At 37.0% G+C, this 19,187-nt stretch overlaps 2 protein-coding genes and 1 non-coding gene across 3 annotated transcripts; all 3 read right to left on the reverse strand.

Annotated features, from left to right (window-relative positions):
* Positions 1-1,216: 1,216 nt before the first annotated feature.
* Positions 1,217-1,289, reverse strand: TRNAR-CCU. Its single transcript has one exon. It is a non-coding gene; the product is annotated as a tRNA-Arg (tRNA).
* A 1,512-nt stretch (positions 1,290-2,801) lies between these two features.
* On the reverse strand, positions 2,802-10,158 carry LOC103712504 (galactoside 2-alpha-L-fucosyltransferase-like). Its single transcript, XM_008799041.4, has 2 exons — positions 9,808-10,158; positions 2,802-4,609 (listed from the first exon to the last, which is right to left on the reverse strand). The coding sequence occupies exons 1-2, from the start codon at positions 10,058-10,060 to the stop codon at positions 3,144-3,146; spliced, it is 1,719 nt and encodes a 572-aa protein (XP_008797263.1). The 5' UTR covers positions 10,061-10,158; the 3' UTR covers positions 2,802-3,143.
* A 1,751-nt stretch (positions 10,159-11,909) lies between these two features.
* LOC103712539 (galactoside 2-alpha-L-fucosyltransferase-like) lies at positions 11,910-15,966 on the reverse strand. The gene is made up of 2 exons (XM_008799090.3): positions 15,501-15,966; positions 11,910-13,686 (listed from the first exon to the last, which is right to left on the reverse strand). Exons 1-2 carry the CDS (start codon positions 15,775-15,777, stop codon positions 12,227-12,229), a joined length of 1,737 nt encoding a protein of 578 aa, XP_008797312.2. The 5' UTR covers positions 15,778-15,966; the 3' UTR covers positions 11,910-12,226.
* Positions 15,967-19,187: the final 3,221 nt, after the last annotated feature.

The following is a 19,187-nucleotide window of genomic DNA, read 5'->3' on the forward strand; positions in this document are numbered from 1 at the left end:
TTGTTCAATCACTCTTCACTATGACAGGTGATGGGAAGGCATAATGGATCGTCTTGCTCTAGCATGGGATCATCCAATTCCTGCCGAGCAAACTCCAGAGCTGAACAACCCTCGAGCAAGTAATAACGTCCCGGACCCAAACTCGGGGCGCCCTGCAGGATCGACCAAGAGCTGAAGGCCAGATTTCAACCACAACAATAAGCATGATGAGCAAAGGGCGGTGATGCCTTTTTGTAAGGCTATGTAGCTTTCTGATGTAGGTAAGATGAGAACAGATTTATGGTTCTCATTGGCATTGGACAGTGAAAATAAGTCAGAATTGTAACTAAAACTTGTGAAGCACCTATCTGATTTGCCCGCACAGAGCTAGAGCCGAGGGAGCTAGGATTTAGGTTTGGATCCAGAAAGATCTTAACTTTTTTTTAGGTTTTTCTAAATTTAGGACTACTTTTTCTATAAACTTGTTTGTACATGCTTACGTATAAGTATAAATAACGTGTTTTTGAAAGCGTCTAGTCTCAAATGCTTCCCATGAATATCATGAACTTTTAAGGTTCACATACATATAACAGCTAGTAAATGGGGAATGTTTACAATATGATACCCTTTTTTTAATTAAAAAAACAATATAGTTTGAAGTTTTAGTTTAATTATAGTCTGGAAGCACCAAAAACAAGTTAAAATTTGATACAACAAAAACCATTTCTGTCAGCGGCTGGAGAAGAATTATGTTTTTTCAAGGATTTGGTGAGGATCATGTGGAGTTTTGCTTGCTGGGTCGAAATTTGAAGGTAAATTATGGAATATTTCGTTTGCCTTCTAGAATAATAAATAAATTTGAAAAAGTTTATCCATGGACATTAGAATTGCACTTTTCTTATATTTATCAAATGTATGATCTAGAAATAATGTTGCGTCCATCTTATTAATCGTTAACCTGACCCCCCCCAAAAAAAAAAAAAGTTAATCGGTACTATCTTGGTGAAATTTCTTTATTAATTTATTTCTATATTTTTTATTTTATTAATGTTGATGTTTCCTATTCTTCTAAAGTTTTATTTTTCAAATGGAAACATTTAAATCTTCTATTGATGAGTTAGGAAGAAAGAGTCTTTACTAATTTATATATTTTTAGCTTCCTAATTTTATATATTTCACATTTGGTTGCCTGTTTTCTTTTTTTTTCTGAAGGAAAAAAATAAAAAAATCTACCTATCGCGCCAGGTAGGGGTCGAACCTACGACTTTCTGCTTAGGAAACAGACGCTCTATCCACTGAGCTACAGGCGCTTTTGCAGAGATTTCGCTGTGTCTAATAAATCACTCATTTCTCAATGGAAGTTGATAAGGTGCAAATATTTTTTGATATAATGACTTCTCCGTTTAAAACTTCATCCATAGCTCAACTCACTCCTACAACTCGTGAACCAAAATCTTCCAACACTTTAAGTTCACCATGAAAGCATAGCTCCTTTACTTAGATTCAGGAGCGGCCCAATGTATTTGGGAGCTTAAGGTCGTTTTGTCTTTGAGGCCTTTGTTGCAGTAGGCCAGCCTAAGGTGAACTCATATGGGGGCCTTTTTTCTTTTCATTTTATCTTTGAGGCCTTTCTTATGGTGGACCTTCTTTGAGCCGGGGTCTCTAAGGGTTGGACCGGCCCTGCTTGGATTCCGTCTTTCTACTACCCAAGAAAACAATGAATTCCAAAACATTTAGAATAAATAAATACATGGGGAAAAAAAAGGTGAGAAACCTCTGCTAGTTTACTGCTTCTCTGCAGACTATGAAAGACGATCCAATGATATCCACGAGTTTTTTGCAAATATGAAAATAAAGCGGACTTTTCTACAAATTCTTCACTTAGGCACAATAAACTTCAATGCATTTAATAATTTCTACCATCGGTGGGGCATAATAGCCATTATTTCAATACAAGATTAACATGCTTTCATCAAATTATACACATATATAATGATTTACGGATCACTTGTTTCCCCACAAATAATTTGTGAGGGGGTGTCACAGTAGGCTATGAGTTTAGCATCCAATATAGATATATCCGTCTCCAAGAAATTGAGCCAAGAAGCAGAAAAATCAAGTTCATGATGGACCTTCTATCAAGCCACCCCGCAAAACAAACATTTGAGTGGCCTGCAACTCCAGTTGGTATAATCTTCAATGTATGAACATAGAGTCCTCTGTGCCTTGCCAAAGGTGCACAGTCTTCTTGATAGCCCTTTAATTTTTCCCTACCAGGATCACTCTGCTAAGTGCCTAGTGTTTCTACGTTATAGGCAATTTTACAACTTAATAGAACTAAAGATAGGACTAGAAGAAATAAAGAGTTGTATTGTAAATTTATTTATTTATATACTAAGTTGAGTCGGATTTGGGTTGACTTGTACCCGACTTGAGACCTGGCTAAGATTTTGAAGCCCAAAACCGCCACAAACTTATATGATCTCCGCCTAACATAATTTTTGACCGATATGGTACCCAGTACCAATTCAAGAAAGATCTAGGGTTCATCAATACCCCATGCATGGATACTCTTCTTATTTATTCAGTTCTTTCCGGATCATTACTGGAATTTTCAACCATTGTGTCTTCTTTCCTATCATGAGGCAGTCATTAACCAAAAGAACATAATTTGTATGAGGGCCAGACTCAATAAGTTCAAATTAGAGATTCTGCTATCCTCTTACCTTGTGAAAAATTTCCCTGAAATTCTTCAGGAAAAGTAATGTGTAATTATTCCCTCTGCAAAACAATGTCAGTTCCATGAAACTTAAAATCTCTTATGCAGCAAAAAGGACTTTGAATCATTAAGCTAAATTGATGGACTATTAAGCAGTTCACATAAATTATTCCCATAAATTAACATCAGAAGATGATAGAATGTAACACTCCCTCAACCTTGCTAGTAAAACAAAAATGGCAGGACTTCTTCCTTCAACAAAATTCCGTTGACAATTATCCAAGACATGCCATTTGCACGTAGCCCTAATCTATGACTATGGGCCAGACACTTATTAGTACATGATCAATCTAGCTTGCCTGCTTCTAGTGTACAACGATGAACTATTCCATCTGAATGCAAGTAGCAGGCATGCCTCAGCTACCAGTTGATGACATGCTCCAAGCTACCATTCAGCCTGATCAACCAGCTTGAGGCCCCAGCTCATGTCTTCACAATGCCTCACATGTGGGACTAGTTCTCCTGTGTCGACACCTCTCTTAGCTTTGCAATCATAAAATGGAGGGGCATGAAAACAAGGCTCCATCGACATGACTCTACGGCAGGGAGGGTCGGGTGCTGTCTGGTTTTCAGGCTTGAACATAATCCATGGCTTTAAACCACCAAGACCTTGAGCTACATACCCAAATGTAGACCATGCGCTTGTCACCAACACGTCGGTCAAACTCAAGAGATACATCTCTGCCCAGGCTTTCATGTTGTGCATTTGCTTTTCTGTCTGTTGGTATTCTTCATGGCTTGGTTGATAGACACCAATAATCTCGCCTGTGACAGTCGGGTGCTCCCAGTACATGTTTCTGATTTTTTCAAAATATCCAGAGTGTAAAGAAGTCACAACAACTGCTTTTGATCTTGCATCTGACGTTGAAACTACAGATTCTTGGGCACTGATATCAGGCAAGAGCTTTTCCTTCAGAGAACATCCAAGGATCTGATCTAGCACATGCTGAAATGGACCAGTACCTGTATCGAAGACTCTGATCTGGATACCCACCCTTTCTTCGGCCTTGGCTAGATAAGATTGATAATACCTGGTAATCAAACCCCATACACGGTTTGTAGGATGGAAAAGATAACGTCCCAAGTGATGGAAAACAGTGTCCTTCTCGGGGAAGAGCTGACTAAGTTCTTCTTCATATGTTGGAATCAGAAAGAGGGATGGCACAAAGTAGTTATCTGATCTCAGCACCAGCCAAGGGATCTTTTGAAGGACTCGTTGGTCATCTTCACAGAAGAAAAGCTTATCAAAGTCACCATAATCATGGGCTAGGTGGAGGTAGACATAAGCAGGTAGCGATCCCGTTGAAGCAGCATCAACACTGTTACTAATAACCTTTTTTTCCAACATGTTTCCATAACTCTGAGGAGCTTTAATATCAAAGCTGTTAAACTGGTTAACAGGAAAATCCAAGGGTAGAAGCCAGGACGTCTCAGGAAATGGTTCGCAAAAGAGGTCAGCCATGTCAACACCTCTGTCAATGAGTAAGACCCTGTTTGTAAGGAGAGCATAAAGAAATGCTGAAGCAAGAGTTAATATTCTGTTCCCTAACCCGCTATATGATATCCATACAACATAGTTGCATTCTGTAGCCTCAATGCTCTGGCCAGACTTCAACTGTTCTACAGCTTTGTTGTACAGTTCAGTGTTTGGGCCGCATTTTTTTTGGAGAGCTTCATGCTTTCGCAGCCTTTCCAACAAATACGGAGATGGCATGTGAGGTGATTCTTTACGATACAATACAGACTGATACCTACTTAGACAGGATCCTTCATCAAATCCAGCAGCCAGCAGGCCACCAAGAAGTTTGTCCTTTGGGATCTTCAAGGATGCAGAGGATCCATTTTCTGAACCTAATAATTGCACACATTTAAAGGCACTTAAGCAAGTTAATTGAACACGTACACATGTTTAAGACAGATGTTTTAAAAAAACAAAAAATAAGGCCTTGTAAGTAACAGTCATTTAAGTAATTAAAGCCTTACATGGGAAGGAGGCAGTCTGAAGTGAGCGAAAGGGACTAAGGAGGACAAAAACAAGTCAGGAAAGGTCACTGTTCCACAATATCCAGAATTTCTGGAACCTGGAAAACTTAAAAAAGATTCCGATGTCCCTAAATCTTGGAACTGCCGGATTTGGTGCCTGTATGTGCGAGATGTGTTCTCCAAATATGCATCTTGTGCATAACGGTGCATAGTTGCAGATCTGCATACAAAGAGAAATCCCAACCTAGCAAAAGCACCTAAGACCTCTGGACTCCACAATTAATCTATGGAAACAAATAATTGATTAAATTTAAGCAATAAAAAACAGTGAAGTAGCAATGGAAGAAGTCTGCGTGGAGGACATATGCAGGAGAACGGGACTTGACTTGTGAGGCTACCAAAAGTAGTGAATTAGTCACTACTTGCTCGGTGGGTACTATTGCTATAAGCAAGGTTTTGAGTACTTATGGGAAGATGGGGCATCCCACCATTTTAAGTGTATGGATGGGATGAGTCAAGAAATGGACTAGGATGGGATATCCACTCTCCCACCTGTTGGAAAGTAGGCATTCCGTTCCACAGGAAATCCAGCTGGTTCCATCCCATGGTATTTAAAACCTTAGCCAAAAGAATCTAGACAGGAAAGGCACTTCAAGGTCAAAATACGGCCAAATATTTGAAGGCAAGATGAGCAACCTGCAGGAAAATAGATAGAGATGGCTGCAAAATTTGAACTGTGTTATTCATGAAGCCACCTGAAAGAAGACTACCTCGTAGGTTTTAAATACAGTATCCAAACATATTTTATTACGGTGCCAACATAGTGTGCTTTAATTTATATAAATAAGTGGGAGTGACAGCCTTTAAATTGGAGTGAACACGTGTCCGTGAAACCAATTTTGCTTGGATATCAGTATAGGTACTGTGTTAACATATTTAGAGGTTTTAGATTCTCCAAACTCCATCTAACATTTGCATGCCTATGGACGCATATGTGTATCTTTTAGATAATATTTCACATTCATACTTCAAAATTTAAGTTTTGTTGTTCTTATGTATATGTAATGGTCAAAACTCAAAAGCAAGAGATGAAATTGAGTACAGCAAATTAAATACTTATCATGAGCTGACTCATGCCAAATAGTTTCTTGCTTAACCCACATAACAAACTTTTTTGTTTACAATTCAAGGCCATCTAAAACAGATAACTATGTTTCTGTTATTTCTTAAGTACGTTTTGCAATTCTTGCATTTGTTTTAGTATCTATCTGGTTAGAGGTATCAAAAAGTAAAAGAAAATAATAATTTCTTTGAGATCTTGCTCATAAATTATGGGTCCATTTTCGATAAAATCAGGATTCTACATCTTCAAAAATCAAAAAGTATCGGCATTTATTGGATGCTAATATGCGTCTGACACTGGTAACTTGGATAGGTAGTAGAACCCAGCAAACATAGGGCCAAAATATACACTTTTGAACTTACAGGGATCAAGAAACCATATCAGCAGAATTATAAAAGGTAAAGAGAAATGCATTACTTTAATTTTTTGTAGAGAGTATATAGTCTTTTTCAAACAAATCACAATGGGACATTTTCTGGAATTTAATAAGTCCATATCTTGATCTTTTCAATTAGAAAGAAAGGGAAAACATATGCCAGAGCTCATAAATCTGCTACAATAAAACTTATGACTCATAAACAAGTTCTTGTGTCTCTAGAATACATGAATACATACATACATACATACATACACACACATATATATATATATAAAGGGAGAGATACATATACATATATATAGATATATATGTATATACTTGTACATTCAAAGGATGCATATGGATTAACAAGCATACAGAAATGCAGAGCAAAGCAAACATCTACCATCTTCTCACCAGACAATAAATGGCTCATTGTGAAATTTGACTAGGTTATACAATAAGGTGTAAAATTTTGACATCTCAAAATAAAGCACAGTCTATTTCTCAAAGAAAAAAAGGCGGGGCGGGAAGGGGGTGTAGGGGCAGGAGCACAGCCCAGGCTTATTATGACATTTTGATCTTCCCCATTGTTTCAAAAAAGAATTGTCAGCAAGAATCAGAAGCCAAAACTAGATTCCAAGCTGAAAATTAACCAAAAAATGACAGACAAAAGAAACCAATGCATAATATTATGATGATACTTATTATAAGGTGCAATCCATGTTCTATGTTTCTGACTACCTATTATGCTTAGATTGATGAATTGGTGATGTCATGAAGGGGTTTCTTTGGATGCCTAGAATTCATATCCTTATGATATCGAAGCATAGAAGGACATGTGGCAGTTAGAGGAAAGAGAGAGGGAGGTCCTGGATGCGAAGATTCTAAGTATACTGGGATCCCTTAAGAAGGTGGTCTCCGGTAATACCAAAGTTTCAGAGGTTGGGAAATCTAGTAGCCTGCCTTGATCAGTCCATTTCTCACTCACCATCCATGCACTTCTCAAGACATCATTGCTACCTACTCATGTGAGGGATCACAGACTAAGGAACTGGCAGCCAAAAAGAGAGAAAGTAAAATGATTTGCAGCAAACTCATGTCAGCAAATTAAAAGAAAGAAAATGAATTTTGATATCGTCGTATAAATCGGCAAAACTACCTATATAACCATTTTGCCTTCCTCTTTCATTTCTCTAGGCCAAAAGCCCAATGTATTTTAGGCAAAATATTACATTGTGTGAAACTTCAATCGTTGTATAATGAGATAAGTCATCTTGGAAGTGGGGAGATGAAGAAATATGTTAATCTCACCTACTCTAGTGGCATAGCATTTGAAGATCCAGAAGAGAAGAGGGAGGGGGATGTGAAATGAGTGTTGGATATTTGGTAATGGGTTATGTGGAGCAAAAACTGGTATATTGTCTGCCTAAGTTCTTTCTTACAGGATAGCTTATCAAGTCAATGGGTGATTTATAGTTATAATACAAAAAGTAATGGGATTCATTGATATTTCATTTTTTACATAGGAAGATGTATAAACAAGACATACAGCTAGACGTGTATATATATGTATATTTATAAAAAAATGCTTCTTTTTTTATAACGAATCCTTATTTTGACCCCTATCGAATCACGCCAAAATATGGTTATCCAATCAAAAAAAGCTTCGCGGGCGAATTTATGTATTGTCTGTGGAGTTATATGATTGCGTTTTCTGGCCTTGGCATGACTGAATTTTAATCTTAACAAAGTTTGTTGTGTGAAAGTGATCCTCGGGGAGTTGGTAGAAAATTTCTGCAAGAGTGATTTTTACAGCTGATTTGAGCTGCAACATGCATGAAAATCAAGATATTTGAATACGGGAGAAAATGAAGGATTTCACAATGCTCTAATGATCAAGTACAAAGCCTTTTCCAACATCAGAGCTGGAGAAGTCACTTGGACCCAACATCTGGACTCCTACAAGAGACAAGGTTCTCTATAGCTAATTGCTTGTTTCCATTAAGGAACAAACATGCATTTTTTTCTTAGACATGAAAAATATTCAGTGAAAAAAATGCATCCCAAATATTTGATCCTTCTATTTATGCCTTACATATTGAAGACCTCCTTTATTGTACTGGCAGCATCATTTTGTTAGGCAATGAGAAATAGTTTGGTAATGAAATGAAGTTAACAAAGGCTCTTAGCATAACATTGATAAACAAATTCTCAGATGAAAGGAATGATTTGTTTGGAGGTGGCCTCAATAATGGCGGGAAGATGAGAACCCAAAATTTTTCTTTACAATACTCTGATTGCAGAAAATGAGAGAACTTTTAGCTCCATGTTGCAGATGTATCTACCTTTTAGTTCCAACTGGATTTCACTCCCCCTGTTTAACCAACATAGTATAAATCTCACTAAAATTATTTTGGCAATTAAGTCCATGATCTATAAATATATTAAAAGATTACTCTAACTTCGCCTAGACGGTATCCAAAGTCTAGCTTTTAGAGCAAACTTGCAAAGCTAATTTTATCCCTTGCCAAGTACAAAAATAATGAGCAAACCGTGATATGACAAGCAGTTCCACCTAATCCAGCAAACACAGGTGGAAACTTGGATTAGTCCATGTCAGGGATTGATCATACACCCTACTTATAATTTAGTTGAATGATAAAAGCACGTTACTTAGCCCTTAGAATGCTGGTAGATGTCTGTCATTCATAGCACTCTAAGTGCTTAATTCCCTCATACCTGAGAAAAGCATTCAAACTTTTAGATCACCACATTTTTTTTGATTGATCAGTGAGTGAAACCTGATGAAGTATGATGTCTTTAAACTAAAGAAATCCACAATAAGGTATACATTCTTAATTTTAGCAAGATAACATCATATGTACTTGCACATAATAAACTGGGAGTGTTATATGATAACCAATGATTTTGTTATACAGAAGGATTTCTACTATAATCCATTTCAATATTACTACCCTAAACATATTTTGAACACATTCAAACTGGAGATACATCATGAAGCAATACAGCTCAAAGTACGTCTGAAGCAATTCCCAATATGGCGAAATTATCAAATCCCTAATTTGAAAACTGAACATTTCAACTAATGGAACATAAATGTGTTATTTGGTCGGAGTGTTTTAGCTTGGCTTCTGCTAGAAATCAAGATCTTCTTCTCCCTGCTAAAGTTGCTTGTTTTGCTTCAATTTAAACCATATCTGTGCTACCTTTTGTATTCATTTCATTTCTCATTAAAGGAATTGGCGGGGGGCTCCCCCATCCTTCTCTCTCCAAAAAAAAAGAATGGAGAAAAGAAAACTAATGTGTACAAACCTATAAGCTTCATTAAGGAAAAACAAAGTTGACACAAATTTCTAAAATTTCTTTCTTTCCCTCACCAGATCTACTAAATTTAGAGAGGCATAGGAAAAGAGGAGCACTTAGCATGAAAGTTCCAGGAAAAAAATCCATAACCAGCAAACCAATCTAATTAGAATGGCAAAGCATTCTTCCCAAAATCACAAAACAAACAAACTAAATATTTTCACAAGAAGAAGAAGAAGAAAGAGTGATGGCCTGTACCTTTTCTTGATATTACTTCAAATTCCCCCTTTTCTTGGACTCCTCCGACTCGGTGAAGCCGATCCAGCGACGAGCTCCGGTGGGCGCTGGAGATGACCAGCAGGAGCACCAAGCAGGCGAGCAGGACCACGGCGGGCCGGAGGAAACCCGAGGCCGGCCTCTTCTCCGGGCCGGGTCGAGAAGGCTCGTTGCTCTCCGGGTCGGGGGCGCCGGCCGGCGACGGCTGCGGCCTCCGGATCCGCTTCATGTCCATCACCAGTCCTCTTCAGAGGACCCGGGCATGGATTTTGATAAAAGATTTGCCAACGGAAGTCTGAGAGGACGAAAGTGATGTCTGATCTGGGGTAGCGAGGGAAGGCAGAAGGACGGGTTCTCTATGAAATAATTGTCACGTTGGGCCCACAATACAAACAGCGGAATTCAAGGCCCAATACTGCTTGTCAAACTTGTAGGGCTTCTTTGGTTCACGGAAAAGGAAGAAAGTGTGATCAACACAAAAAAAATAATGAGGTGCCTCTTATTTGATTGAAGTTTTTAAAAGAGAGAGACGAAAAAGTTATATTTCTATAGAAATATGATTTCCAAATTTAATGGAAATTTTTTTCCATAAGAAACATGGAAAAGTTATTTTCTTATGAGCCGGAAATCACTCTATTTTTATTTTTTTCCAAAAAAACCCTTTAGCATTAAAGACCTAATTTTTATTAAGGGTATAATAGGAACTATACATAACTTTCCTAAAAAAGTGAATGGTCAACCAAACATAAGTATTCTGAAAAACTGTCACTTTTCTATGGTCAACCAAACATACCAAAAATACTTTCACATGCATCCTTTTTCTAAGAATCTGCTTTTCATGAATTATATTTATAGGAGGAAAAATGCTTTCCGCGAATAATTTAGTTATACATGGCTCATTGAAATTATGGATCAGATCATGCATACTTTTATGGAAATAATTTATGCAAAACTCTTTTGTAAATAAATAATTATGATTATCTGTATTTCATATCAAGGAATCAATTGCAAGCTGTGCATCTATTTGGCATTTTTACCCTCAATAGTTCTTTCATAAATAAATTGCCAATATTAACTATTTAATATGATGTCATATCAGGGTGCCGGTGCAAGATCTCACTGATGAAGGAGGAACTCAATGAAATCACTTCTCATTTAAGCAACTTTATAGGTGTGATGCCCAAACTCACTCTTTCATATCTATGAATATATTTTGAGTACTTAAAAATATCTAATCCTCTTTATAGAAAACACTCAGCCTTTTTACATAAATCTTTAGAGTATTTGTAGGTTCTTTTCCGCCTCTGAGGTTTATATGGGACACATGTTATGATGCACATAGCCAAATTTGTTTTATAGCAAGAAAATTTGTTTGTGAGTAAATGTATAGATTTTTGTAGCCATGACATTTCAACAATTATTTATGTTAAATGTAAAAAAAATTGGGGGCTTACCCTACTTCTAGCAAGGATAATTGTTTCAATGTTGTCTAGGGATAAAGATAGCTTTTTAAAACTAGATAATTTTACCCTTCCAATCCTCACCATTCCAAGTTGGTAGCAGTAGAGAATGTGTTTGTATAATTTCATGAGGTGATAAATTATTCTATGATTATTTACTATAGTCAAAGTATAATAATATATCACATTATGTTATTATCTTTTGAGTAATATTGGCATTGCTATAATTTTATATTAAAAATATGCCATGGAATAAACAACAGGCCATGGATGACATAATAAATTTATAATTTATTTTGTTACTAAAGTGGATTATTTTTACATCATAAAATACAATAAAAATAATATGACATATCATATTATATATCAATTACCAATTAATAATTTTATGAGATAATAAATATTAAAGCATGACAGATAATGCCTCGGGCTATGTGGCACATGATAATAACACAATTTATTTCAGCAGGTGATGAATTATTGTTACATGATTTTCTACACTTAAAATAAAATGAAAATATCATATCGTAATATTACTTTTCAATTAATATTTATATAGTAGAATAGTATATTAAAAACATGGTTTAGAATGTGTCATCTCTTGTGTAGGATATCAATGTCATATTTATATAGCAGAATGACATATAATATGTCAGCGAAGGTTGCTATAACAATGTAATAATTTATGGCAGCGCTGAATATTGAATTAATTGCAATGCCAAGTACAGCATATCAGCATTATTTACATTATCATGTTATTTTGAAATATATATGTGATATGTCACGTTTCTCAACTTGCCTATGAATAGATTGCAATTCAAGATCAGCACGAATAGGATCACCCAGGAGCACTCTGCCAACAATTAAGTTCCCAATCGTAGTCTATGGTGATGAACTCTGATCCGATTGGCCAAAGTCAACATGCACCATATCTACTGCTCCTATTGATCAACGAGCTTAAGGCCCCAGGTTACATCTTCGCAATGCCTCACATGTGGGATAAGAGCTCCTGTGTCCATGACTACCTTTGCTTTGCAATCGTAGTAGGGAGGAGTATGAAAACAAGGTTCCATCGACATAGCTCGACGACAAGGAGGCTTAGGCATGGTCCCGTTTTCGGGCTTGAACAGAATCCATGGCTTCAATCCGCCAAGTCCTTGTGCGACGTACCCAAATGTAGACCTTGCACTGGTGACCAACACATCAGTCAAGCTCAAGAGATACATCTCTGCCCATGCTTTCATCTCGTGCGTCTGCTTCTCCGTCTGCTGGTATCCTTCATGGCTTGGCTGATAGACACTAACAATTTCACCTGTGGTGGTTGGGTGCTCCCAATACATGCTCCTGATTTTTTCGAAGTACATGGAATCCAAGGACGTTACAAGCACAACTTTTGAGCCGGCAACAGTGCTTGAGACCACAGGAGGATCATGGAGACTGACTTCAGGCAATAACTTTTCCGTCAGAGAGCATGCAAGGATCTGGTCCAGCACATGCTGGAATGGACCTTTTCCTACATCAAAAACCCTGACCTGAATGCCTATTCGTTCTTCAGCCTTGGTTAGATAAGACAGACAAGATCTGGTAATCAAACCCCACACCGAGTTGGTAGGGTGGAAAAGATAACGTCCCAAATGATGGAAAACAGTCTCTCTCTCGGGGAAGAGTCGACCGAGCTCTTCTTCATATGTTGGGATGAGAAAGAGAGAGGGCACAAAGTAAACGTTTGATCTGAGCAAAAGCCAAGGGATCTTTCGAAGAAGTTGTTGATCATCTTCACAGAAGAAAAGCTTATCAGAGTCACCGTAGTCATGACCTAGATGGAGATAAACATAAGCAGGTAGCGATCCGTTTGCATTATCATCAGGCACGTTCCTGATAGCCTTGCGTTTCAGCATGTTTCCATAACTCTGAGGAGCTTTTCTGTTGAAGCTGCTAAATTGGTTAATGGGGAAGTCCAAAGGTAGCAGCCAAGAAGTTTCAGGAAATGGTTCGCAAAAGAGGTCAGCCATGTCGGCACCTCTGTCGATAAGTAATAACCTGTTTGTAAGAAGAGCATAAAGGAATGCTGAAGCAAGGCTCAGCATCCTGTTACCCAAGCCACTATACGATAACCATACCACGTAGTTGCACTCCATTGTCTTATTGCTATGACCGGACTTCAGCCATGCGATGGCGTTGTTGTACAATTCAGTCTTTGGACCGCACTTCTTTTGGAGAGATTCGAGTCTTCTTAGCCTCTCTAACAGATAAGGAGAAGGTATGTGGGGCGATTCCTTGCGGTACAACACAGACTGATACCTGCTGAGACAGGATCCTTCATCAAAACCAGCAGCTAGTAGTCCACCGAGAAATCCGTCCCTTGTGTTGTTAGAGGATGGAGAGGAGCCAACTCTTGGACCTAATAATTGCGAAGTTATAAAGGCATGAGCTACGTACGTGAATGTGGAGACGTCAATAAGAAGGTCATAATAAAAAAATAGAATAATGATAAGGGCCTGTATTAGTATTTGAATTTGTAAAAGGTAACTCTGATTGAATGAAGATCAAGAACCTGCTCCGATGCATAGCCTCTTAAATTATCTGCGACACATATATAACTCAAAAACGTAGGGAGTCAGGATAAAAACTAAGGGTGGCAATGGATTGGTTTGGGTTGGGTTCATATTGAATCCATCTGGGTTTGGGTAAAAAAAATTTAACCCATGCCCAATCCATTTATAATGGGATTGGAATATGTAAACCTGCTATACCAAATTCACTTATTTCCCATGAATCTGTACTCACCTACCAATCTATTTATATTTTCACGGTGTGTGTGTGTGTGTGGCTAAAAATAGAATAAACATACTATACAAAGGTCAAAAGGGAAAAAAAAATCAAATTTAACTTTAAAAGTTTAGTATATATGACAGTCTATAAATGTGAGGACCCGTGCGGGCGTGTATTTAGTCCCAAATAATACCTTCCGGCTAGTCATTTTGGATGAGATCCTGAGTTGTTACAATAAACTAATTAATGATAAAATTAACTAAAATGCAATGCTACAAACTAAAATCATATGACCCACTATATTCATTCATTTCATTGCTTCTATAACTTCTTTTTATAATAGTGAACTAAGGTATATGAAAAATTAAAGAACTATCACCTACAAAAATCATTCTAGGTGTAATGTTACAATATATACTTATGACTGAATTTGAATGGGTTTGGATTCTTAGGCTGGTGATGTCAAAGTTTAAATAAGGTATATGAAGAAGTGCAAACATATATTTACTTCTATATCGGTTATTTATCAAAGAAATTTTGAGTATTTATATAGAATTAAAAAGCTTAAATAATATTTTTCTGTTAGTTTTTTTGGTTGAAGTCCTAGTTATTATATTTATTTTGAAAATTTTGGAATGTCTACGGCTAGAAGTAGTTTCTTTTTCTCAATAGAGCTGTAATAGTTTCATATGACGTGTGCATGTTTTTTTAATTTTTTCAAGGGTAGTTAGTTGAACTTTCGTGAACCACGTCTACTTGCTTTTTTCTATTCAAGTTTGTACCTTACGTCAACTCTGTTCCCTCTTTTTCTGGTTTTGTATCTCTCTCTGTGCCAATTAACTTATTATATATTTATCCTCTAAAAATTTTTATTTATATATCTCTCTCAAATTATTTATTTTCATAACGATATGACTCTAGTTAGACTTTTAAATGACAATATTAATAAATTACTTATTCTAAATATAAAATAATTTATTGTCATTTATATTAATATTTCTAAAAATAGTAAAAATATTGCTCTTTATAATATAAATTAAATATTAAAATTTTCAGAGATATAAATGTGAACAAATAATATTAACATTCTGCACTTAAAATTGTTACGTACTAAAACTGTCGGTCATAATTCTAGCCAGCAAAAGAGGGAACCGGAGGAATTACTGCAAAAACAAAATAATTTGAAAGATACATATAAATAGTGAACTTTAGAGAATAAATACATAATAATCTGTATTTGTGAATGTGTATATATATATATATATATATATATATATAAGCTTTTTTTTTTGCCAATAAAACATGGGGTGTACCTTCCATTGTTTTTCGTTTTAGAGCTAAAGATCCCAAAATAAGTCAAAACTCAAAATGCAAAGACTACAAACTAGAAAATCATCATAAATTTCTTGCTAAATTCTCTTCAGAAGAATGAAGTAGGAATACCTTGTCCTGCGCTTGCTTTAAGGTCTTCTCCTCCATCGCCTCGGAAAACTCCGCAAAGCCTATCCGTTGCTGTGTTTCCATAGGAAACGGACACGAGGACGAGAAGAGGAAGGAGCATCAAGGAGGCCACCAGGACAGCCGTGGGGCTTCCAAAACCTGCACCGAGGTTACCAAGACTCTCACCTGTCGTCGACCCAGCTAGAGAAGCTCCCTCGCTCTCAGGTTCGGTGGAGCTGGCTGGAGCTGGCCTCTGCCTTCTGATCCGCTTCGTATCCATCTCTACTTCTCTCGAGCGTGGCCCACAAGATTCCCAAAGGGATCCAAACCGACAAAAGTGGTACCGTATCTGAGACTAGGGAAGGCTGGCTTGAGAGAAAACAACAGCGCTCTGGCTTTATCTCCGATTTCTGGAAAGGAGGGGAAATAAATGGTGAAGTGGATGGGTTTATGGTATATATAAGTCCGTGTGTGGCGTTTGGAAATTTCTCTTCTTGTTGATTTATATTACTGTCCATTATTGTGGTTTGGTGGAATGAATACATCCCACCTAACTTGGATAAATTTTTAATAGAGCAACGCTACGGTAACCCAGAAAAATCACTCAAAAAAATCATTCGACTGCCTGGCATTTCTATTTATGATATTGCTTGAATAATTTTTTCTAACTAGGAGATGGAGATGGCCGTATAAAAGTGTGATCGGAACAAAAACGTTGGACAGAAAATAAATATTCTTTTCTTGCAAAAATAATAACGATGATGGCGTGATGTATATTTATATATCAAAATGCCAAAATAGTATATCTATTTATAAGACTGTCACTAAGTTCTGTCTCGAAATGATTTTTACTTATAATGCAGTGCAGGTGCGCATGTCTGCAAAAGATTTAAGGTTTACAGTAACTCAAAAAAATATAATTTTTAAAAATATATAAAATAATTAATTATAATTATTTAAAGTTTAATGTAACATATTTCACCTTCATGTCTAGGTTCAGGAAAGTTCTTAAGACTCGCGATATTCTAACATATATGTTTTAGAAGTTTTTAGAGCCCTTTGTTCGATAATAATCAACCATGAAAAATTAAAACCGTGCAATGCATGACTGAACATACGTACAGGTAATTGTGTTCGAGGATTTTTACCTCTTCTGGTGATGGACTCAAGTACTGTAAACATTGACTAACTCTTCGGTCTACAAACTCGAGGGCAAACTATTCTGCTCAATATCATTTTGCCCGTGTGTTTGCTCACTTACAGATCCAGACCTCATTATTAGAATAATTGCAAACATCCAGGGGTGATGGCGAAAAAATTACAGAAGAATAAGGTAGATGGTTGCACAATGCTAGCCCAGAGCTTCCGGTCACAACCACGCCCTGCTAGGATCGACCAGAATTCACAAAATAACTGGAGGAGAGAGAGAAAGAGAGGAGAGAAAGAGAGAGCAAGAGGGAGAGAGAAACCTATGGGTTCTCTTCTCGAAAGAGAGGAAGAATAGAGCTCTAGGGCTGGCCACACGCACGGCGGCGACCCGCAGGGGTGGTCGGCCAAACGGGAAGAAGAAGAAAATGGAAAAACAGGGGAGGCCCTGTTCCCTGAAATCCGGCGAATAGCCGAGGCTAAATAAAATGAGGAAGATGACCAAAAGAGAGAAGGGCTTAGGTCCGTTACCAAAGTCCGGCGAGGTCCCATAGTCGGATTGAAGGGAAAAACTCAAAGAACTCCCAATGAAAAAGGCTTAAAATCAACGGTTCTAAGGATGGAAGTCGATGGAATTCAAAGGTAGGATGTTAGAGAGAGAGTGCGGATTGATTTTTATAGCCAAAATCCAGTGTTTAAAGAGGAAAAAATGGAGTCCGGATTCCCTCCGCTCAGTAGAATCGATGGAGAAGATAAGACTCCTCCCAGGAGTTCGCTTCTTCCGTCTCATGCAATTTTTTTTTTCTTTCTTTTGATCCCGTTCTAAGAATCGTGTGTGCCCAGGGGCGGGTCAATGGACCGGCCCCTACAGTATCTCTTCCCCTTTCTTTCTTTTTCTTGCTTGTTTTTTTTTCTTTTTGGTTTTTAGCTGCGTGCAGCAAAAACAAAGGTTGGGGTTGGAGGTGGCTGAGCAGGATTAAAGCTTCTTGCCATGCTACTTCAAGAACTTCCCCAGTATAGCCAAAAAGGAGATCATTTCAAAACATAGGATATATACATTGTAAAGTTTAACTTTTGATACTCTTCCATGCTTTTGCCAGTGAATTAAAAACCTTTTGAGACAATAAATCCTCTTTCAGCCATTCACCCTGTATTTTGTCTTCTATTTGTCTAAAATACTCAGTAAAGTTTGTTTTAAATTGCAGCATTTTTTTTATGTAAAAGGAGGCAAAAGGAGCCACCCGGCTTTTATTGAAGATTAAGCGTATTTACAATAGAGATGAAGGACAGAGATGAGTTACATTATCAAAAGAGGAGAGGAACGTATGCGAGAAAAAAAATCTAAATGGTTTCAAACCAAGTGTCTGATAATCAGAATAGGAAATGTTGATGCTCGTAAGAAGAAGCAGTGGAGGAAAGAACCTCATCCAGATCAATAAGTAGGAGTATTCATTGCCTGAAAGTTTCAAGCAATTTCACAAAGATTTTCCGAAAAAAACACCAGAATAAATTTAAAAAAGTCTTTGAAACAAGAAAACAACCAATTTTCCACCACCAATTTTCATACCACATCTTTTAAATTGCAGCTTTTGATCTTCATTGCATTTTTCCATTCTGCATCACCTTCATTCAAAGGTTTGATAATATTAGAGGCAAGAATATGCCGCGAGTAAATTTTTATGCTTTCATCCTTTTTGCTATTCTTTTATAGCTATTACAAGTGAATATTATTGTCATCGCTTAAAGAAACAAAGACGAAAAAATAGTTAGTGTAAAGATTAAAAAATAATAACAGAAGGAAGCTATACATAACAGATATGATAATTCTCTTGGATCATATCTCAATAAAATTCTTCGATCTATAAAGGTTTTCTGAGACAAATCTTTAAAGGTTTAACCATTGTCCGTTATGGATACTGATCTCTCTTCTAGATTGATCTGAATCCGTAGTGGATTTATTCGTAGATTTCTCTGATAGACTTGACATCAAGATTGCATTTGCATGCCAAGAAGTGAAATCTGGATCTACATGCAAATCTAAACCTTCCAAGAGCTGAACACTAATCTTAAAGTAAGTTGAGTCATAATAAATCATTTTTTAAGTTGATATTCTCAAATTGTAATTGAATGATAAATAAACCCTCAAAACCAATCATTTTCGTTTAAACCAACAAAGATGTCAGACCTGTTCTTGCTTGTATTTGATGTCAATAAGACTACATCTGCTCACAACTTTCACTATAAGCCATCAGATCATTGACTTATGTCAGTGGTAAAGCCACAAAAGTAATTCAATTGCAAGATTTAGTTGAGATGCAAGTCACCTTTCCACCACTAGGAAGCCGTGAGATTTCTAGAGCAATCTTATCACGATTGCTTGAGTTTGATGTCATATAGGTATCCATGTTTGAGCCATCACTCTTAATGCAAGTAAATTGCAAACTATAGGAACTGTCATTAATAACTCGTACATTATGTCTAAAGTTATAACAGTAATTCAATTGTAGCAATTGGTTGAAAAAGATGAAAGCCAGCGCTCCATTT

The sequence above is a fragment of the Phoenix dactylifera genome, chromosome 15 (genome assembly GCF_009389715.1).
Source record: "Phoenix dactylifera cultivar Barhee BC4 chromosome 15, palm_55x_up_171113_PBpolish2nd_filt_p, whole genome shotgun sequence".
In the NCBI taxonomy this organism is placed as follows: Eukaryota; Viridiplantae; Streptophyta; class Magnoliopsida; order Arecales; family Arecaceae; genus Phoenix; species Phoenix dactylifera.